At 42.5% G+C, this 24,018-nt stretch overlaps 1 protein-coding gene across 1 annotated transcript in view; it reads left to right on the forward strand.

Annotated features, from left to right (window-relative positions):
- The window catches only part of TIPIN (TIMELESS interacting protein), a 116,089-nt gene that overhangs the window by 88,802 nt on the left and 3,269 nt on the right, over nt 1-24,018 (forward strand). Inside the window, exon 7 of the mRNA XM_053718529.1 lies at nt 357-554. Within this exon, the coding sequence (XP_053574504.1) occupies nt 357-554 (198 nt within the window). The remainder of the gene's footprint in view (nt 1-356; nt 555-24,018) is intronic.

The raw sequence follows: 24,018 nt of genomic DNA on the forward strand, positions 1-24,018 counted from the left end.
ATTGTCTCCTTTAAATAATGCAATTGGTGGAGTTTGGCTATTGAAGAGCAAACACAGAGAAAACTAGATATTTTTATTTTAAATTTCTTTAGCCTTAGCTGATATGTTATTCTATATAGAAATGTATTTGAATTACAAGGTGTTTACGGTCCCTTTTAAATACTATGCCCCATGTCCAGATGTATATTTGATTACCTAGTGCCACTGTAATAGGAAAAAAGTTTGCCCTATGGACACCAGCCATTACATTTAGCATGCACACCTTATCAAAATATTTCCCCAATTTTGTTCATGTACCATTAAGATATTTCTTGATTTTACTATAAAACTGTTTGGTCATTATATTGTGTTTTTAGTTGTAGTGCAGATGGAGGACAATGATGTGGGTCTACCTTCAGAAGATTTTGGCTTACTCCCAGAATCCTCTCCTCCACCACCAACACAATCTAGTATGACTGATCTGAGCGAGGAAACACGTCAGAGGATTGAAAGGAACCGGCTTCTTGCTTTGGAGAGGAGAATGGCCAAGATACAAGCTCAGAAGGACTCTGAGGGTATAAATGAGATTGCATTTCTTAGCTGGCACTGACAGATATGGTAGATGCAGATATATATCTAAGATGACAATATGCATTCTATGCAGGTCTGGGAAAACATATCTATCTGTTTCTAAACTAATTTTCTTTTTCACTTTAACTGATGCCTTTAGTGTGGATGACAACCACTTGAGGATTTTACATGGTGGCAGAGCAATTTGGCATCACTGGGGGAATCCTGAAAGGCTAATAAAGTCAACGTGACCCACAAACACAGAGGTTCTGGGCTGCCACAGGAAGGAAATGGAGGGGGGGAGGGCGGCACAAGTATACAAACCCCCTGATCTCAGCTCTCTTAAGGCCTAGATAATCTTAAGACCCATCATTTTAAAAGGCAATCTCCTGCTGTCACAAAAGGGTATGTTTTGGAGGTATAAAGTTAAAGTATTTTTGATTTTTGGAAAATACACACTTATTACACCCTTTTCTTTTACAAGATATGACGAGTCCACAGATTTCATCCTTACTTATGGGATATCGCCTCCTGGTCAGCAGGAGGAGGCAAAGAGCACCACAGCAGAGCTGTATATATAGCTCCTCCCTTCCCTCCCACTCCAGTCATTCTCTTTGCCTGTGTTAGTGATAGGAAGAGGTAAAGTGAGGTGTGAGTTTTAGATTCTGCAATCAAGAGTTTTTTATTTTTTACAGTAGTGCCAAAGTGTGCTACTTTGTTCTGGGGTGTAGCCTAGACCAGATCAGTCTCTTCAGTACAAAAAGAGAAGCATTTGGTGGCTTCAAAGCAATAGGAACTGGTGGGACATAATACTCACTGTGCCTCCTATATATGTTTGCTGCCCTAATACTGATAGCCTAAGCACTTTTATCTCAGGCTGATCTTGTCCACAGGGAGAGTGCCTCTGAAAACCTGCTGGACTGCCATGCTGTCTCACAGCTTTCCAGGTAAGTGCTGATTTTTTATTCTGGTTGGATCTCAGAAAAATGGAGCACTTATTTATGTGGTCAGGACTCCTACATGTAAACGGAGGGACAGCACATACTGAGCGGGGACTAAAATTCCAGCAGTTAACGTTCCTGGACAGTCACATATACTGAGGCTAAGTATTAGAGTCCGCATGACAACAGGGCGCTTACTGTGTTGGGACACGTCACCTCTCCTAGTAAGAGAGGTATATAGCATATTTTCTGCTGACACGGAAGTTAATGTCAGTTTGATAACGTCCAGGAGCTGGTTCCGTTAATGTTAAGTGATATAACATTTATTGTATTGGCATGGTGTATGGGTCACTTCTGTTTGTTACATAAATTTGGCTGTTTTTCCAACCATGCATGTTGAGGCTTTCCTATGTGATACAGCTTGAGCCTGATTGCCCCCAATCTATATCTTATACAGTTTCACTAGCTCCCGGTGGCCTATCTATAATAATGGCGACCGGGAGATTGAGTGTTCACGCCCACGATGGGCGGAGTTGTTAGTTTGCGCCACTTTCAGGCGCTCCCTCTGTCCCCAGGGCATATATCAGACAAATGCCGGGAGTTGAAGATTTTTCACGCCCACGATGGGCGGAGTTGCTAAGAGCGACACTTTCAGGCGCTTTTTTTCTAGGCAAGTAACAGGAGTTAGAGTGTCTTAACGCTCACGAGGGGCGGAGCTCTGTGACGCCTGTGGATACCTGGGACAGAGTCTCTCACCAGTGTGGTTATCCTTTGCGGGTTTAGCACGCTGTGAGGGTGCAGTTGTCTGCATTTGTCTCGTTGCTTCTCAGTGTGTATTACACAGAGGAAAATAAGTTAATAGGCAATCCTATATGAGCCTTAAGATATTTGCATGTGGTTACTTGAACATGATCTCTGAGAGTAAAAAGGCTGCAGATTTCTTGTTAATTACTCCAACCATGCATGTTGAAGAAAAAGTTACTGTTATTTAAAGAGACGGTACCGTTTTTTATATGTTATTTTTAGTGCATAAATGCAACTGTTTATTTCCTCCTTGGTGTCTATAGGATGGAACAACTGCTCAAAAAGACAGTTTCTTTCAAGATTTAAAGAGACAGTAAGGTCTTTTTATGTGCATATTTTATCAAGGAATTTCACTTTTCTTTGATCATTCATCCCTTGTGATTTGGGATGGAACAAAAGCCTACATGAGACAGTTTTCATTTTTTGTGTACCTTTTATTAAAAAAAAAAAATCTTGTACCTACTCTCTCTAAGGAGTTGAACAGGTTGATAATGGTCAAGTTAGGCCATTCTTTCCTCCTATAAATGTTCCTTGGAAATTTATGACCCACACTCGGTGCCCTGCGCTTCCTTTTGCACTCCGTGCAGAGTTATGGTATTTCCACGAGGTGGGAAACATTCCTAGAGGAAGTTTTTCAGTAGTTACTATTTCCAATGCTTCCTCCATATTATGAAGGAGGGGATATGCTTTGGGATTTTCCAAATTCTTGGAGATGTTACTGATAGCTGACGTCAGGGACTCTGGACGGACGATCCCTAATGGTAGAGGGGGCTATTTCTACCCTGGCCAAGCGAACTTCTATTCCTATCAAGGATAGTTGTGCCTTTGAAGACCCTATGGATAAGAAGTTAGAGGGTCTTCTTAAAAAAGTTTATATCCACCAGGGATTTCTTTTACAATTGGCAGCCTGCATTGTTACTGTGATTACTGCGGCTGATTTCTGGTTTGATGCTCTAGAGGAGTCTCTTAAGACTGAGACCCCATTGGAAGAGATACAGGATCGGATGAAAGCTCTTAAGCTAGCTAAAGCTTTTAGCTATTCCATACAAGGGGAAGACCCTGTTCGGGTCTGACTTGGAGGAAATTATTTCTGAAGGTAAGGGTCATCTCCTCCCTCAGGATAAGAAGTCCAAACAGAGAGGGAGACAGAGTGATTTTCGTTCCTTTCGAAATTTCAAGGCATTTCCATCTTCCTCTAACGCTAAACAGGAAGGGGATTATCCACAAAACAAGTCCACTTGGATAACCAGTCTTGGAACAAGGGTAAACAACCGAAGAAGCCTGCTGCTGCTACCAAGACAGCATGAAGGGGCGCCCCGATCCGAGACCGGATCTAGTAGGGGGCAGACTTTTCTCTTTTTGTCCAGGCTGGATAAGAGATGTTCAGGATCCAGGGACACTAGAAATCGTGTCTCAAGGGTATTAGTTGGAATTCAAAAATTCCTTCCCCAGAGGAAGGTTTCTTCTTTCACGATTGTCTGTAGACCAGATAAAAAGAGAGGCGTTCTTACGCTGTGTAAGAGACCTCTCCTCCATGGGAGTACTTAGTAATTGTTCTATCCTTTCTAAGGACTCACGGGTGGAAGGTGAATATAGAAAAGAGTTCACTAATTCCACGGACAAGGGTTCCTTTCCTGGGAACTCTAATAGACTATCCCTGAAAATCTTTTTGACGGAGGTCAGAAAGTTAAAGGTTCTGAATACATGCCGATCCCTTCAGTCCAATCCTCGGCCATCAGTGGCTCAGTGCATGGAGGCAATTGGATTGATGGTGGCTGCAATGGACATTCCGTTTGCTCGTTTTCATCTCAGATTTCTACAACTGAGCATGCTCAGACAATGGAATGGCGATTATGCAAATTTGTCTCCTCAGATAGATCTGGATTAGGAGACGAGGGACTCTTCTTTGATGGTTGTCGCCGGATCATCTGTCCCAAGGACGTACTTCCGCAGACCCTCATGGGTGATAGTGACAATGGACGCCAGCCTACTAGGATGGGGTGCAGTCTGGAATTCCCTGAAGGCTCAGGGTGTGTGGACTCGGTTGGAGTCTCTACTTCCCATCAATATTCTGGAGTTGAGAGCAATATTTAATGCGCTTCAGGCTTGGCCTCAGTTGGCTTCGGCCAAATTCATCCGATTTCAGTTGGACAATATCACGACTGTGGCTTACATCAATCATCAGGGAGGAACAAGGAGTTCCTTAGCGATGGCAGAAGTATCCAAGATAATTCGGTGGGCGAAAGCTCACTCTTGTTATTTGTCAGCAATCTACATCCCAGGAGTGGACAACTGGGAAGCGGATTTTTTGAGCAGACAGACGTTTCATCCGGGGGAATGGGAATTCCATCCGGAGGTCTTTGCCAACCTGATTCTCAGATGGGGCAGACCGGAGCTGGATCTTATGGCATCTCGTCAGAATGCCAAGCTCCCAAGATACGGATCCAGGTCCAGGGATCCTCAGGTCGAACTGATAGATGCCTTGGTCGTTCAACCTAGCTTATGTTTTTCCACCGTTTGCTCTCCTTCCCCGGGTGATTGCTCGAGTCAAACAGGAGAGGGCTTCGGTGATCTCATCGCTCCTGCGTGGCCTCGCAGGACTTGGTATGCCGATTTGGTGGACATGTCCTCTCTGCCGCCGTGGAAGCTTCCATTGAAGCAGGACCTTCTCATTCAGGGACTCTTCCATCATCCGAATCTAAATTCTCTGCAGCTGACTGCTTGGAGATTGAACGCTTGATTTCTCCAACATTGGTGTGTCCGGTCCATGGCGTCATCCATAACTTGTGGGAATGTTCTCTTCCCCAACAGGAAAAGGCAAAGAGCACAGCAAAAGCTGTCCATATAGTCCCTCCCAGGCTCCGCCCCCCCAGTCATTCTCTTTGCCGCTCTGAACAAGTAGCATCTCCACGGAGATGGTGAAGAGTATGTGGTGTTTAGTTGTAGTTTTTTATTCTTCTATCAAGAGTTTATTTTAAAATAGTGCTGGTATGTGCTATTTACTCTGAAACAGAAAGAGATGAAGAGTTCTGTTTAAAAGAGGAGTATGATTTTAGCAGCAGTAACTAAAATCGATTGCTGTTCCCACACAGGACTGTTGAGCTGAGAGAACTTCAGTTGGGGGGAACAGTTTGCAGACTTTTCTGCTCAAGGTATGACTAGCCATTTTTCTAACAAGACTGTGTAATGCTGGAAGGTTGTCATTTTTCCCTCGTGGGGATCGGTAAGCCATTTTCTTAGTCTCAAACAGAATAAAGGGCTTATTATGGGCTATAAACTGGTAGACACTTTTAGGGGCTAAATCAATTGCTTTATTTAAGTATTATATGCAGTTTGAAGTTGAATTTCACACTTATATAACATTGGGGAACGTTTTTAGCGCCAGGCACTTGTTAAGACACCTTCCCAGTCAGGAAGGGCCTTTCTCTGTAGTAGGCAGAGCCTCATTTTCGCGCCATTACTGCGCAGTTACTTTTGAGAACAGTACATGCAGCTGCATGTGTGAGGGTCTGGAATCCACTGAAAACCTTCCTAGAAGGCTTCATTTGGTATCGTATATCCCCCTGGGATTGGTGAAGTCGCAGCAAAGGCTGTGGCTGGGACTGTAAGGGGGTTAAAATTGTAAACGGTTTCCACATTTTAAGGGTTAACAGCTTGAAAATTGGGGTGCAATACTTTGAATGCATTAAGACACTGTGGTGAAAATTTGGTAAAGATTGGATATTTCCTTCATAGTTTTTCACATATTCAGTAATAAAATGTGCCCTGTTTAATATTTAAAGATTTCTGTTTTATCTGTCTTGTTACACAAACGACTGGCAGCTGTGCCAGATGTACAAGCTTTTGTACAGGCTTTGGTCAGAATCAAGCCTGTTTACAGACCCTTGACTCCTCCCTGGAGTCTAAATTTAGTTCTTTCAGTTCTTCAAGGGGTTCAGTTTGAACCCTTACATTCCATAGATATCAAGTTACTATCTTGGAAAGTTCTGTTTTTGGTTGCTATTTATTCTGCTAGAAGAGTTTCTGAACTATCTGCTTTGCAGTGTGTTCCATTCAGATAAGGTTGTTTTGCGTACCAAGCCTGGTTTTCTTCCAAAAGTTGTTTCCAACAAGAATATTAACCAGGAAATAGTTGTTCCTTCTTTGTGTCCGAATCCAGTTTAAAAGAAGGAACGTTTGTTACACAATTTAGATGTAGTCCGTGCTTTAAAGTCCTATTTAGAAGCAACAAAGGATTTCAGACAAACTTCTTCCTTGTTTGTCGTTTATTCTGGTAAGAGGAGAGGACAAAAAGCTACTGCTACCTCTCTTTCTTTCTTTCTGGCTGAAAAGCATCATCCGATTGGCTTATGAGACTGCCGGACGGCAGCCTCCTGAACGAATCACAGCTCACTCTACTAGGGCTGTGGCTTCCACATGGGCCTTTAAGAACGAGGCTTCTGTTGATCAGATATGTAAGGCAGCGACTTGGTCTTCTCTGCGCACTTTTGCCAAATTCTACAAATTTGATACTTTTGCTATTTTTGGGAGAAAGGTTTTGCAAGCCGTGGTGCCTTCTGTTTAGGTAACCTGATTTGCTCCCACCCTTCATCCGTGTCCTAAGGCTTTGGTATTGGTTCCCACAAGTTATGGATGACGCCGTGGACCGGACACACCAATGTTGGAGAAAACAGAATTTATGCTTACCTGATAAATTACTTTCTCCAACGGTGTGTCCGGTCCACGGCCCGCCCTGGTTTTTTAATCAGGTTTGAAAAATTTCTTTCTCTATACACTACAGTCACCACGGCACCCTATAGTTTCTCCTTTTTTCTCCTAACCGTCGGTCCAATGACTGGGGGGGCGGAGCCTGGGAGGGACTATATGGACAGCTTTTGCTGTGCTCTTTGCCATTTCCTGTTGGGGAAGAGAATATTCCCACAAGTTATGGATGACGCCGTGGACCGGACACACCGTTGGAGAAAGTAATTTATCAGGTAAGCATAAATTCTGTTTTTATCTAAGCGAGGGTTCTCTTATTCGGTCCTTGATCCAGGCACGTAAGCCTGTTACTAGAAAGATTTACCATAAGATATGGCGTAAATATCTTTATCGGCCGAATCCAAGGGCTACTCATGGAGTAAGTTTAGGATTCCTAGGATTTTGTCCTTTCTCCAGAAGGATTGGAGAAAGGGTTATCAGCAAGTTCCTTAAAGGGACAGGTTTCTGCTTTATCTATTTTGCTACTCAAACGTCTGCCAGATATTCCGGATGTTCAAGTTTTTTGTCAGGCTCTGACTAGAATCAGGCCTGTGTTTAGACCTATTGCTCCTCCTTGGAGTTTGAATTTAGTTCTTAAAGGTTCTTCAAGGGGTTCCGTTTGAACCTATGCATTCCATAGATATTAAATTGTTATCTTGGAAAGTTTTATTTTTGGTTGCTATTTCTTCTGCTCGCAGTTTTCTGAGCTTTCGGCATCACAATGTGATTCTCCTTACCTTATTTTTCATTCCGATAAGGTAGTGTTACGTACCAAACCTGGTTTTCTTCCTAAGGTTGTTTCCAACAAAAGTATTAATCAGGAAATTATCGTTCCTTCATTGTGTCATAATCCTCCTAAGAAGGAGCGTCTGTTACATAACTTGGACGTGGTCCGTGCCCTGAAGTTTTACTACAGAATTTCGTCAATCCTCTTCATTATTTGTTGTCTCTTCCAGGAAACGTTGGGGTCAGAAAGCTACGGCTTCCTCTCTTTCTTTCTGGCTGAGGAGTATCATCAGTTTTGCATATGAGACTGCTGGACAGCAGCCTCCTGACAGAATTACGGCTCTTTCTACTAGGGCTGTGGCTTCCTCATGGGCATTTAAAAATGATGATTCTGTTGAACAGATTTGCAAGGCTGCAACTTGGTCGTCTCTTCACATTTTTTCCAAATTTTACAAATTGATACTTTTGCCTCGTCCGAGGCTGTTTTGGGGAAAAAGGTTCTTCAAGCAGTGGTGCCTTTCGTTTAGGTTCCTGTCTTGTCCCTCCCTTATCATCCCTGTACTCTAGCTTTGGTATTGTATCCCACACGTAAGGATGAAATCCGTGGACTCATCGTGTCTTTAAAAAGAAAAAAATGTATGCTTACCTGATAAATTTGTTTCTTTTTAGACACGATGAGTCCACAGCCCGCCCTGTTCTATGAAACAGGTTATTAATTTTTGTAAACTTCAGACACTCCTGTACCTTGGCTTTTCCTTTCTCTTTACAAATTTGATACTTTTGCTTCTTAGGCTGGTTTTGGAAGAAAGGTTCTTCAAGCAGTGGTGCCTTCCGTTTAGGTTCCTGTCTTGTCCCTCCCTTTCATCCGTGTCCTATTGCTTTGGTATTGTATCCCATAAGTAAGGATGAAATCCGTGGACTCGTCATATCTTGTAAAAGAAAAGGAAATCCTCTATATCTTGTAATAGCCTGGTGTTTACTGTGGTAATCACCTGCTGTGAATAAATGAGTATTTGAGTAGAGGATCATGGGAGCCCCTATGTGCACATCAAAGTGATATACCAAAAGGCCCTTGTTTATAGGAGGATTAACCATTCTTTAGACTATAGATGGAAGGTTTTTTTATAACCTTGTTTGTTGCCAAAAAAAATTTTTTTTTTTAATTCTATTTTTTTTTCATCACTTTTTATTTTGTAGATTTCTCAAATGTCATGATATAAGCACATACAAAAATGGTATAGGTTGAAGCTACTAAAAAAATGAGATATAACTTTGTGGGGTTCTTATTAAAAAAGACTTCCAGTTGTGCTAAAATGTGAGCCGCATCTAAAAGCTCTGAAACCGCTCAGCACAAGTGTGAAATGGTTTAGTAGTTAAAGGCATATTCCATTCAAAATTAAAATGCACATAGATGATTTACATATTTAAATAGAAATATATTTATAATATACATGTATTGGCAAACATGCTTCTAGTAGAAGTTATAACTGTTTTAGTGTCAGCATTTTTCTCTGTACGTGACACACAGCTAGATATTCTAACTTCAACAGCATTTTAAATACTTTTTTTATCATGTCCGCAATGATGCAAACTGAGTCATTTCTAGATGATACAAGCACCTTAGACTGAGCAGTGTTTAAAATGTTGGTGCACAGAGCATACTTAAATACTCTTGTAACAGCTATAGCTTTTATTAGATGCATTTTTGCTAATGCATGTATATTACAAAAATACTTCTATTCAAAACTGAAATACACCTATGTGTATTCAAATTTTGTCTGGAATGTCCCTGTAAGGGGTTTGTTTTTAGCATTGCCCTATGCAAATCCCTTGCATTCTTGAATTCCTTTACATTATGTTCCTACTGACACTGTTTGAAGTCTGCCATAAATCAAACCCCCTTTTCTGTAGAGGTTCTTCAAATTACTGCTGAACAAACTACCATCTGTCTTGAGATTGTGATGTTGCTTTTTCTTCCACTCAATATTTTTATCCTCTGCTTTTATATGATCTCTTCATTTACTTAAATATTGGCATTATGTCACCCATCTCTCTTCTCTCCTCTAAACTATACATATTAAGGTAATTCATTCTTTCTTTGTAAGTTTATTTTGTGGACCATATACCTTTTCAGTACAGCTTAAAGGGACAGTGTACTGTTAAAAAAAAAAAAAAAAAAATCCTTTGTGTTTACAATGACTTGTACCTGCTGCAGAATTTTAAATGTTTATTTCCATCTAAAGGGGAGGAGAGTCTATGGCTTCATTCATTACTTGTGGGAGATAAGAACCTGGCCACCAGGAAGAGGCAAAGACATCCCAGCCAAAGGCTTAAATACCTCCCCCACTTCCCTCATCCCCCAGTCAATATTTGCCTTTCGTCACAGGAGGTTGGCAGAGAAGTGTCAGAAGATTCGGAGTAGTCTCTTATGGAGGGTAGAACTCTTCAGAATGGGACTGGAGTTTTTAGGAGTCCTGTCAGCCTCTCAGTGAGAGCTTGTGTGAAAGTTAAAGTCCTGAGGTGCAGGGAGAGTCTTTCTGCGAAACCATCCCGACTCATTTTAACAGCTCCATAAGCAATCAGCGTTGATGAGTTTTGATGCCTGCTTCCTACACTCGAGTCTATGTCAGGAGCGATGCTACTACACTGCCACACTTGAGAGGCTGTGTTCCTGTTCCACGGCGTAGATTCTGTTAAAATAGTTTCATTTTTCTCCAACATAGGTGTGTCCGGTCCACGGCGTCATCCTTACTTGTGGGATATTCTCTTCCCCAACAGGAAATGGCAAAGAGCCCAGCAAAGCTGGTCACATGATCCCTCCTAGGCTCTGCCTACCCCAGTCATTCTCTTTGCCGTTGTACAGGCAACATCTCCACGGAGATGGCTTAGAGTTTTTTAGTGTTTAACTGTAGTTTTTCATTATTCAATCAAGAGTTTGTTATTTTCAAATAGTGCTGGTACGTACTATTTACTCAGAAACAGAAAAGAGATGAAGAATTCTGTTTGTATGAGGAAAATGATTTTAGCAACCGTAACTAAAATCCATGGCTGTTCCACACAGGACTGTTGAGAGCAATTAACTTCAGTTGGGGGAACAGTTTGCAGTCCTTTGCTGCTTGAGGTATGACACATTCTAACAAGACGAGGTAATGCTGGAAGCTGTCATTTTCCCTATGGGATCCGGTAAGCCATGTTTATTACGATTGTAAATAAGGGCTTCACAAGGGCTTATTTAGACTGTAGACCTTTTTTGGGCTAAATCGATTGATATTAACACTTATTTAGCCTTGAGGAATCATTTATTCTGGGTATTTTGATATAATAATATCGGCAGGCATTGTTTTAGACACCTTATTCTTTAGGGGCTTTCCCAAAGCATAGGCAGAGTCTCATTTTCGCGCCGGTGTTGCGCACTTGTTTTTGAGAGGCATGGCATGCAGTCGCATGTGAGAGGAGCTCTGATACTTATAAAAGACTTCTGAAGGCGTCATTTGGTATCGTATTCCCCTTTGGGTTTGGTTGGGTCTCAGCAAAGCAGATACCAGGGACTGTAAAGGGGTTAAAGCTTAAAACGGCTCCGGTTCCGTTATTTTAAGGGTTAAAGCTTCCAAAATTGGTGTGCAATATTTTCAAGGCTTTAAGACACTGTGGTGAAAGTTTGGTGAATTTTGAACAATTCCTTCATGTTTTTTCGCAATTGCAGTAATAAAGTGTGTTCAGTTTAAAATTTAAAGTGACAGTAACGGTTTTATTTCAAAACGTTTTTTGTACTTTCTTATCAAGTTTATGCCTGTTTAACATGTCTGAACTACCAGATAGACTGTGTTCTGAATGTGGGGAAGCCAGAATTCCTATTCATTTAAATAAATGTGATTTATGTGATAATGACAATGATGCCCAAGATGATTCCTCAAGTGAGGGGAGTAAGCATGGTACCGCATCATTCCCTCCTTCGTCTACACGAGTCTTGCCCACTCAGGAGGCCCCTAGTACATCTAGCGCGCCAATACTCCTTACTATGCAACAATTAACGGCTGTAATGGATAATTCTGTCAAAAACATTTTAGCCAAAATGAACCCTTGTCAGCGTAAGCGTGGATGCTCTGTTTTAGTTACTGAAGAGCATGACGACGCTGATATTAATATCTCTGAAGGGCCCCTAACCCAATCTGAGGGGGCCAGGGAGGTTTTGTCTGAGGGAGAAATTACTGATTTAGGGAACATTTCTCAGCAGGCTGAATCTGATGTGATTACTTTTAAATTTAAATTGGAACATCTCCGCATTTTGCTTAAGGAGGTATTATCCACTCTGGATGATTGTGAAAATTTGGTCATCCCAGAGAAACTATGTAAAATGGACAAGTTCCTAGAGGTGCCGGGGCTCCCAGAAGCTTTTCCTATACCCAAGCGGGTGGCGGACATTGTTAATAAAGAATGGGAAAGGCCCGGTATTCCTTTCGTCCCTCCCCCCATATTTAAAAAATTGTTTCCTATGGTCGACCCCAGAAAGGACTTATGGCAGTCAGTCCCCAAGGTCGAGGGAGCGGTTTCTACTTTAAACAAACGCACCACTATTCCCATAGAGGATAGTTGTGCTTTCAAAGATCCTATGGATAAAAAATTAGAAGGTTTGCTTAAAAAGATGTTTGTTCAGCAGGGTTACCTTCTACAACCCATTTCATGCATTGTCCCTGTCACTACAGCCGCATATTTCTGGTTTGATGAACTGATTAAGGTGCTCGATAGTGACTCTCCTCCTTATGAGGAGATTATGGACAGAGTCAATGCTCTCAAATTGGCTAATTCTTTCACTCTAGACGCCTCTTTGCAATTGGCTAAGTTAGCGGCTAAGAATTCTGGGTTTGCTATTGTGGCGCGCAGAGCGCTTTGGTTGAAATCTTGGTCGGCTGATGCGTCTTCCAAGAACAAGCTACTAAACATTCCTTTCAAGGGGAAAACGCTGTTTGGTCCTGACTTGAAAGAGATTATCTCTGATATCACTGGGGGTAAGGGCCATGCCCTTCCTCAGGATCGGCCTTTCAAGGCAAAAAATAGACCTAATTTTCGTCCCTTTCGTAAAAACGGACCAGCCCAAGGTGCTACGTCCTCTAAGCAAGAGGGTAATACTTCTCAGGCCAAGCCAGCTTGGAGACCAATGCAAGGCTGGAACAAGGGAAAGCAGGCCAAGAAACCTGCCACTGCTACCAAGACAGCATGAAATATTGGCCCCCGATCCGGGACCGGATCTGGTGGGGGGCAGACTCTCTCTCTTCGCTCAGGCTTGGGCAAGAGATGTTCTGGATCCTTGGGCGCTAGAAATAGTCTCCCAGGGTTATCTTCTGGAATTCAAGGGACTTCCCCCAAGGGGGAGGTTCCACAGGTCTCAGTTGTCTTCAGACCACATAAAAAGACAGGCGTTCTTACATTGTGTAGAAGACCTGTTAAAAATGGGAGTGATTCATCCTGTTCCATTGAGAGAACAAGGGATGGGGTTCTACTCCAATCTGTTCATAGTTCCCAAAAAAGAGGGAACGTTCAGACCAATCCTAGATCTCAAGATCTTAAACAAATTTCTCAAGGTCCCATCGTTCAAGATGGAAACCATTCGAACTATCCTTCCTTCCATCCAGGAAGGTCAATTCATGACCACGGTGGATTTAAAGGATGCGTATCTACATATTCCTATCCACAAGGAACATCATCGGTTCCTAAGGTTTGCATTCCTGGACAAACATTACCAGTTCGTGGCGCTTCCTTTCGGATTAGCCACTGCTCCAAGGATTTTCACAAAGGTACTAGGGTCCCTTCTAGCGGTGCTAAGACCAAGGGGCATTGCAGTAGTACCTTACCTGGACGACATTCTGATTCAAGCGTCGTCCCTCCCTCGAGCAAAGGCTCACACGGACATCGTCCTGGCCTTTCTCAGATCTCACGGCTGGAAAGTGAACGTGGGAAAGAGTTCTCTATCCCCGTCAACAAGGGTTCCCTTCTTGGGAACTATTATAGACTCCTCAGAAATGAGGATTTTTCTAACAGAGGCCAGAAAGACAAAACTTCTGGACTCTTGTCGAATACTTCATTCCGTTCCTCTTCCTTCCGTAGCTCAGTGCATGGAAGTGATCGGGTTGATGGTAGCGGCAATGGACATAGTTCCTTTTGCGCGCATTCATCTAAGACCGTTACAACTGTGCATGCTCAGTCAGTGGAATGGGGACTATACAGACTTGTCTCCAAAGATACAAGTAAATCAGAGGACCAGAGACTCACTCCGTTGGTGGCTGTCCCTGGACAACCTGTCACGAGGGATGACATTCCGCAGACCAGAGTGGGTCATTGTCACGACCGACGCCAGTCTGATGGGCTGGGGCGCGGTCTGGGGATCCCTGAAAGCTCAGGGTCTTTGGTCTCGGGAAGAATCTCTTCTACCGATAAATATTCTGGAACTGAGAGCGATATTCAATGCTCTCAAGGCTTGGCCTCAGCTAGCGAGGACCAAGTTCATACGGTTTCAATCAGACAACATGACGACTGTTGCGTACATCAACCATCAGGGGGGAACAAGGAGTTCCCTAGCGATGGAAGAAGTGACCAAGATTATTCTATGGGCGGAGTCTCACTCCTGCCACCTGTCTGCTATCCACATCCCGGGAGTGGAAAATTGGGAAGCGGATTTTCTGAGTCGTCAGACATTGCATCCGGGGGAGTGGGAACTCCATCCGGAAATCTTTGCCCAAGTCACTCAACTATGGGGCATTCCAGACATGGATCTGATGGCCTCTCGTCAGAACTTCAAAGTTCCTTGCTACGGGTCCAGATCCAGGGATCCCAAGGCGGCTCTAGTGGATGCACTAGTAGCACCTTGGACCTTCAAACTAGCTTATGTGTTCCCGCCGTTTCCTCTCATCCCCAGGCTGGTAGCCAGGATCAATCAGGAGAGGGCGTCGGTGATCTTGATAGCTCCTGCGTGGCCACGCAGGACTTGGTATGCAGATCTGGTGAATATGTCATCGGCTCCACCTTGGAAGCTACCTTTGAGACGAGACCTTCTTGTTCAGGGTCCGTTCGAACATCCGAATCTGGTTTCACTCCAGCTGACTGCTCGGAGATTGAACGCTTGATTTTATCGAAGCGAGGTTTCTCAGATTCTGTTATCGATACTCTTGTTCAGGCCAGAAAGCCTGTAACTAGAAAGATTTACCACAAAATTTGGAAAAAATATATCTGTTGGTGTGAATCTAAAGGATTCCCTTGGGACAAGGTTAAGATTCCTAGGATTCTATCCTTCCTTCAAGAAGGATTGGAAAAAGGATTATCGGCAAGTTCCCTGAAGGGACAGATTTCTGCCTTGTCGGTGTTACTTCACAAAAAACTGGCAGCTGTGCCAGATGTTCAAGCCTTTGTTCAGGCTCTGGTTAGAATCAAGCCTGTTTACAAACCTTTGACTCCTCCTTGGAGTCTCAATTTAGTTCTTTCAGTTCTTCAGGGGGTTCCGTTTGAACCCTTACATTCCGTTGATATTAAGTTATTATCTTGGAAAGTTTTGTTTTTAGTTGCAATTTCTTCTGCTAGAAGAGTTTCAGAATTATCTGCTCTGCAGTGTTCTCCTCCTTATCTGGTGTTCCATGCAGATAAGGTGGTTTTACGTACTAAACCTGGTTTTCTTCCAAAAGTTGTTTCTAACAAAAACATTAACCAGGAGATTATCGTACCTTCTCTGTGTCCGAAACCAGTTTCAAAGAAGGAACGCTTGTTGCACAATTTGGATGTTGTTCGCGCTCTAAAATTCTATTTAGATGCTACAAAGGATTTTAGACAAACATCTTCCTTGTTTGTTGTTTATTCAGGTAAAAGGAGAGGTCAAAAAGCAACTTCTACCTCTCTCTCTTTTTGGATTAAAAGCATCATCAGATTGGCTTACGAGACTGCCGGACGGCAGCCTCCCGAAAGAATCACAGCTCATTCCACTAGGGCTGTGGCTTCCACATGGGCCTTCAAGAACGAGGCTTCTGTTGATCAGATATGTAGGGCAGCGACTTGGTCTTCACTGCACACTTTTACCAAATTTTACAAGTTTGATACTTTTGCTTCTTCGGAGGCTATTTTTGGGAGAAAGGTTTTGCAAGCCGTGGTGCCTTCCATTTAGGTGACCTGATTTGCTCCCTCCCTTCATCCGTGTCCTAAAGCTTTGGTATTGGTTCCCACAAGTAAGGATGACGCCGTGGACCGGACACACCTATGTTGGAGAAAACAGAATTTATGTTTACCTGATAAATTTCTTTCTCCAACGGTGTGTCCGGTCCACGGCCCGCCCTGGTTTTTTAATCAGGTCTGATAATTTATTTTCTTTAACTACAGTCACCACGGTACCATATGGTTTCTCCTATGCTATTATTCCTCCTTAACGTCGGTCGAATGACTGGGGTAGGCGGAGCCTAGGAGGGATCATGTGACCAGCTTTGCTGGGCTCTTTGCCATTTCCTGTTGGGGAAGAGAATATCCCACAAGTAAGGATGACGCCGTGGACCGGACACACCGTTGGAGAAAGAAATTTATCAGGTAAACATAAATTCTGTTTTTTATACACATGAGAACGCAGAAGACAGGGTCACAGTGTTATGCCTTTTATCTTTATAGAATCAAGGGTTAACATCCCTAGTAAGGGATTATTGAACGGGGGGGGGGGTTTATACATAATATTGTTTGTGTCATTGCTGGTATGTGTGAGATGAGGCTCTGGCAATGGGTGAACTTTAGTTTCCTTCCGGGAGTATTTGCGCCGCTGTTTTGGCGCGTTTTCTCCCTAGTGCAGGGGCGATCCTGCGAGGCATTCCTTCTGACCAGGTGTGGCCTAATCTACTTCCTTGCTTGACTGGCGGTGCAGGAGGCGTAACGGTTTCTGTGGTCTGGATCCTAGGAGTTGGTGAGTGCCCCGGCCATTGGAGGTTATAAAGGTCCCATTGTTTATATTTTATAACTAGTCCGTAATAAAGCCGCAAGCTATGGCGGACTCTGATGCTTTAGATGGTACTCCCTCTTTAACCAAATCTAGGGTACTATTCAAACCTTTTTGCGGTCCCAAAGAAGGATGGCACGTTCTGCCCGATTCTAGACTTAAAACGTTTAAACAAGTTTCTGGCTGCTCCCTCGTTCAAAATGGAAAGTATCAGATCTATTCTGCCCTTAGTTCAAGAGGGTCAGTTCATGACGACAATAGACTTGAAGGATACCTACCTTCATGTGCCAATCCACAGGATCACTTCAGGTTCCTGAGATTTGTGTTTCTGGACCAACATTTCCAGTTTGTGGCCCTTCCCCTTGGTCTGGCGACGGCCCCGAGACACACAGGTTCTGGGGCACTGCTTGCAGAAGTCAGATCCGGAGGCATTGCTGTGGCGCCCTATCTGGACATTATCCTTCTTCTTTTGCTCCAATCTCACGGTTGGAAGATAAACTCAGGAAAGAGCTCCCTGATTCCCAGCAACAGGGTGGAGTTCCTGGGAATGATAATAGATTCTATATCCATGAGGAAATTTCTCACAGATCAGCGACGCAGGAAGATTGCGTCCACCTGTCTTGCACTTCAGTCCTACTCCAGTCCTTCTGTGGCTCAGAGTATGGAGGTGATCGGGCTCATGGTATCCAGCATCAATGTCATTCCATTCGCCAGGTTCCATCTCAGACCTCTTCAGTTGTGCATTTTGAGACAGTGGAACGGCGATCATACTGATCTATCCCAACAGATTTCTTTCATGTAAGTGGCAAGAGTCCATGAGCTAGTGATGTATGGGATATACAATCCTACCAGGATGGGCAAAGTTTCCCAAACCTCAAAATGCCTATAAATATACCCCCCACCACACCCACAATTCAGTTTTACAAACTTTGCCTCCTATGGAGGTGGTGAAGTAAGTTTGTGCTAGATTTCCTAGAATTTTACAGTTTCTTCAGGATGGTTTAGATAAGGGTTTGTCTGCAAGTTCCTTGAAAGGACAAATTTCTGCTCTTTCTGTTCTGTTCCACAGAAAAATTGCTAATCTTCCTGATATTCATTGTTTTGTTCAGGCTTTGGTTCGTATCAAGCCTGTCATTAAATCAATCTCTCCTCCTTGGAGTCTTAATTTGGTTTTGAAGGCTTTACAGGCTCCTCCGTTTGAGCCTATGCATTCTCTGCACATTAAATTACTTTCTTGGAAAGTATTATTCCTTTTGGCCATCTCTTATGCTAGAAGAGTTTCTGAGCTATCTGCTCTTTCTTGTGAGTCTCCTTTTCTGATTTTTCATCAGGATAAGGCGGTTTTGCGGACTTTGTTTAAATTTTTACCTGAAGTTGTGAACTCCAACAACATTAGTAGAGAAATTGTTGTCCCTTCTTTGTGTCCTAATCCTAAGAATTCTCTGGAGAGATCCTTACATGCTTTGAAATATTATGTTGAAGCTACTAAAGATTTCAGGAAGACTTCTAGTCTATTTGTTATCTTTTCTGGTTCTAGGAAAGGTCAGAAGGCTTCTGCCATTTCTTTGGCATCTTGGTTAAGGCTTTTGATTCATCATGCTTATTTGGAGTCTGGTAAATCCCCGCCTCAGAGGATTACGGCTCATTCTACTAGGTCAGTTTCCACTTCCTGGGCTTTTAAGAATGAAGCTTCTGTTGATCAGATTTGCAAAGCAGCAACTTGGTCGTCTTTGTATACTTTTACTAAATTCTACCATTTTGATGTTTTCTCTTCTTCAGAAGCAGTTTTTGGTAGAAAAGTTCTTCAGGCAGCTGTTTCAGTTTGATTCTTCTGCTTATAATTTCAGTTTTTTCATTATAAAGATTAAAACTTTTGATTTGGGTTGTGGATTAATTTTTCAGCGGAATTGGCTGTCTTTATTTTTATCCCTCCCTCTCTAGTGACTCTTGCGTGGAAGTTCCACATCTTGGGTATTTGCTATCCCATACGTCACTAGCTCATGGACTCTTGCCAATTACATGAAAGAAAACATAATTTATGTAAGAATTTACCTGATAAATTCATTTTTCATATTGGAGTCCATGAGAACCACCCTTTTTATAGTGGTTATGATTTTTTTGTATAAAGCACAATTATTCCAATTCCTTGTTGATGCTTTCGCTCCTTTCTTTTCACCCCACTTCTTGGCTATTCGTTAAACTAAATTGTGGGTGTGGTGGGGGGTGTATTTATAGGCATTTTGAGGTTTGGGAAACTTTGCCCCTCCTGGTAGGATTGTATATCCCATAAGTCACTAGCTCATGGACTCTTGCCAATACGAAAGAAATGAATTTATCAGGTAAATTCTTACATAAATTATGTTTTCTCTGGACAATCGGACAACGGACTCACTCTCTTGGTGGATCCGTTCAGAACAACTGTCCCAAAGGACATCCTTCCTGACACCGTCCTGGGAGATTGTGACCACGGATGCCAGTCTGCCAGGATGGGGAGCTGTTTGGGGTGCCAGGATGGCACAGGGAAAATGGTCTTGAGAGTAGTCTCTCCTCCCGATCAATATTCTGGAACTTCAAGCGATTTACAATGCTTTGAAGGCGTGGCCTCTTTTGGGGTCGTTCAACTTCATCAGATTCCAGACAGACATTACCTCGGTGGCTTACATCAACCATCAGGGGCGACGAGAAGCTCCGTAGCGATGAGGGAGGTTTCTCGGATATTGGAATGGGCAGAGTCCCACAGCTGCTTGCTCTCAGCAATCCACATTCTGGGTGTGAACAACTGGGAAGCTGATTTTCTCAGCAGGCAAACCTTCCATCCGGGGGAATGGTATCTCCACCCCGAGGTGTTTGCAGAGATTTGTCAAGAATTGGGGACTCCGGAGATAGATGTCATGGCGTCCAGACTCGATTGCAAGCTACCCAGATATGGGTCGCGTTCCAGGGATCCCCAGGCAGGGATCTGTTGGTACAGGCCTTTTCAACATCAAAATCTAGGTTCTCTGAGGCTGACTGCGTGGAGATTGAACGCTTAGTCTTGGCCAAGAGAGGGTTTTCTGAGAGAGTGATTGATACTCTCGTTCAGGCCAGGAAGCCGGTCACTCATCACATCTATTATAAGGTGTGGAGGGCTTACTTGTCCTGGTGTGAGAAGCATGGATATCCTTGGCACAAGGTTAAGGTATCCAGGATTTTGGCCTTTCTCCAGGATGGACTGGAGAAGGGCTTTTCTGCTAGTTCCTTGAAGGGATAGATTTCGGCATTATCTGTTCTTTTACACAAGAGGCTCGCTGAGCTTCCTGATATACAGTCTTTCTTTCATGTAATTGGCAAGAGTCCATGAACTAGTGACGTATGGGATATACATTCCTACCAGGAGGGGCAAAGTTTCCCAAACCTCAAAATGCCTATAAAAACACCCCCCACCACACACACAATTCAGTTTTACAAACTTTGCCTCCTATGGAGGTGGTGAAGTAAGTTTGTGCTAGATTTCTACGTTGATATGCGCTTTGCAGCATGCTGAAGCCCGGTTTCCTCTCAGAGTGCAGTGAATGACAGAGGGATGTAAAGGGAGTATTACTTATTGAATGCAATGGTCATCCTATCGGGGATCTATTTCATAGGTTCTCTGTTTTCGGTCGTAGAGATTCTTCTCCTACCTCCCTTTTCAGATCGACGATATACTCTTATATACCATTACCTCTGCTGATTCTCGTTTCAGTACTGGTTTGGCTATCTACTATATCTAGAAAATGTCGTTTGGTAAGTATGTCTTATTTTATTTATGACACTCTCAGCTATGGTTTGGCACTTTATATGTAAAGTTCTAAATATATGTTTTATACTTATATTTGCCATGATTCAGGTTAATCAGTATATTTCCTTCTTACAGGCTGTCAGTTTCATTTTGAATAAAAATTTCTTGCCTGAAAATTTTTCAATTTGACTTTCTTTCTAAATTGCGGGCTGTTAGGCTCGCGGGTGCAAAAAATGCTATAATTTATTGCGTCATTTTTGGCGCGAGAATTATGTTTGTTGACGTAAATTACGTAATTTCCGGCGTCTTAGTTGACGCAGAGAGTTTTCACATAGTTGCGTCATCGATGACGCTCGTGTTTGTTGCAGACGTTTTTGGCGCCAAAAAATTGTCAATTGTGGGCGTCATACTTGGCGCCAGTTTTTTTGACATTATTTAAGTCTTTGTTTCTTTTTGCTTCTGGTTTCCAGAGGCTTATTCTGTTTGCATTTTTTCCCATTCCTGAAACTGTCATTTAAAGAATTTGATAATTTTGCATTATATGTTGTTTTTTCTATTACATATTGCAAGATGTCTCAATCTGACCCTGTATCAGAATCTACTTCTGGAATGCTGCTGCCTTATGTTGGTTCTAATAAAAGCTAAGTGCATTTGTTGTCAACTTGTGGTAACTGTTCCTCCGGCTGTAGTTTGTGTTAGTTGTCATGATAAACTTTCAAAAGCAGACCTGATTTCCATTAGTAGTAGTTCATTACCTGTTGTTCCTTCAACATCTAATGTTCAGGATATTCCTGTTAATGTAAGATAATTTTTCTAATTCTATTCAGAAGGCCCTGTCTGTTATACCACCTTCTAATAAACGTAAAAGGTCTTTTAAAACTTCTCATAAATCAGATTAATTTTTAAATGACCGCCAGCATTCTGATTTATCTATCTCTGATGAGGATCTATCTGGTTCGGAAGATTCTGCCTCAGATATTGACACTGACAAATCTTCATAATTATTTAAAATGGAGTTTGTTTATTAAAAGAGGTGTTGATTGCATTAGATATGGAGGAGTCTAGTCCTCTTGAGATTAAAACCAGTAAACATTTAAATTCGGTTTTTAAACCTCATGTAGTTATTCCAGAGGTTTTTCCAGTTCCTGATGCTATTTCAGATGTAATTTCTAGGGAATGGAATAGTTTGGGTACTTCATTTACTCCTTCTTTAAGGTTTAAGAAACTGTACCCTTTGCCGTCTGATAGATTGGAGTTTTGGGAAAAAATCCCCAAAGTTGATGGGGCTATCTCTACTCTTTCTAAACGTACTACTTTTCCTAAGGCAGATAGTACTTCTTTTAAAGATCCTTTAGATAGGAAGATTGAATCTTATCTAAGGAAGGCTTATTTATGTTCAGGTCATCTTCTTAGGCCTGCTATTTCTTTGGCTGATGTTGCTGCAGCTTCAACTTTTTGGTTGGAGGCTTTAGCGCAACAAGTACCAGATCATGTGTATAGCATTGTTAAGCTTTCTCAACATGCTAATAATTTCATTTGTGATGCCATTTTTGATATCATTAGAGTCAGGTATATGTCTTTAGCTATTTTAGCTAGAAGAGTTTATAGCTTAAATCTTGGAATGCGGATATGACTTCTAAGTCAACGTTGCTATCTATTTCTTTCCAAGGTAATAAATTATTTGGTTCTCAGTTGGATTCTATAATTTCAACTGTCACTGGGGGGAAGGGAGCTTTTTTTCCTCAGGATAAAAAATCTAAGGGTAAATTTAGGGCTGCTAACCGTTTTCGTTCCTTTCGTCAGAATAAGGAACAGAAGCCTGACCCTTCCCCTAAAGGAACGGTTTCCAATTGGATTTATTCCAGACTGGAGAAAGCTTCCAAGCCTTTTAGAAAATCAAAACCAGCCCCCAAGTCCGCATGAAGGTGAGGCCCTCATTCCAGCACAGCTGGTAGGGGGCAGACTACGATTTTTCAAAGATGTTTGGATCAATTCAATTCAAAATCATTGGATTCAGAACATTGTTTCTCATGGGTACAGAATAGGTTTCAAGGTAAGACCGCCTGTGAGAAGGTTCTTTCTCTCACGCATTCCAGTGAACCCAGTAAGGGCTCAGGCTTTCAGGAAATGTGTTTCAGACCTGGAGTCATCTGGGGTAATTGTGCCAGTTCCATTTCTGGAACGGGGTCTGGGGTTTTATTCAAATCGGTTCATTGTACCAAAGAGAGAATTCTTTCAGATCAGTTCTGGATCTAAAAATTTTGAATCGTTATGTAAGAATACCAACATTCAAAATGGTGACTATAAGGACTATTCTGCCTTTTGTTCTACAAGGGCATTATATGTCCACAATAGACTTACAAGATGCTTATCTTCATATTCCAATTCATCCAGATCACTATCCGTTCCTGAGATTCTCTTTTCTAAACAAGCATTACCAATTTGTTGCTCTTCCTTTTGGCTTAGCAACAGCTCCAAGGATCTTCTCAAAGGTTCTCGGTGCCCTTCTCTCTGTAATCAGAGAGCAGGGTATTGCGGTGTTTCCTTATTTGGACGATATCTTGGTACTTGCTCAGTCTTTACTTTCTGCAGAATCTCACACAAATCAACTTGTGTTGTTTCTTCAAAGACATGGTTGGAGGATCAATTTACCAAAAAGTTCCTTGATTCCTCAGACAAGGGTAACCTTTTTAGGATTCCAAATAGATTCAGTATCCATGACTTAGTCTCTAACAGACAAAAGACGTCTGAAATTGGTTTCAGCTTGTCTGAACCTTCAGTCTCAGTCATTCCCTTCAGTAGCTATGTGCATGGAGGTTTTAGGTCTCATGACTGCAGCATCGGACGCGATCCCCTTTGCTCTTTTTCACATGAGACCTCTTCAGCTTTGTATGCTGAACCAATGGTGCAGGGATTATACGAAGATATCACAATTGATATCCTTAAATCCCAATACTTTGACTTGGTGGTTAGATCACCATCATTTAGTTCAAGGGGCCTCTTTTCTTCGTCCAACCTGGACTGTGATTTCAACAGATGCAAGTCTTTCAGGTTGGGGAGCTGTCTGGGGATCTCTGACAGCGCAAGGGGTTTGGAAATCTCAAGAGGCGAGATTACCAATCAATATTTTGGAACTCCATGCGATTCTCAGAGCTCTTCAGTTCTGGCCTCTTCTGAAGAGAGAACCGTTTGTTTTCAGACAGACAATGTCACAACTGTGGCGTATGTCAATCATCAAGGTGGGACTCACAGTCCTCAAGCTATGAAAGAAGTATCTTGGATACTTGCATGGGCGGAATCCAGCTCCTGTCTAATCTCTGCGGTTCATATCCCAGGTATAGACAATTGGGAAGCGGATTATCTCAGTCGCCAGACTTTACATCCGGGAGAATGGTCTCTTCACCCAGATGTGTTTCTTCAGATTGTTCAGATATGGGGGCTTCCAGAAATGGATCTGATGGCTTCTCATCTAAACTAGAAACTTCCCAGGTATCTGTCCAGATCCAGGGATCCTCAGGCGGAGGCAGTGGATGCGTTGTCACTTCCTT

Source organism: Bombina bombina, chromosome 6 (genome assembly GCF_027579735.1).
Source record: "Bombina bombina isolate aBomBom1 chromosome 6, aBomBom1.pri, whole genome shotgun sequence".
NCBI classification, from domain to species: Eukaryota; Metazoa; Chordata; class Amphibia; order Anura; family Bombinatoridae; genus Bombina; species Bombina bombina.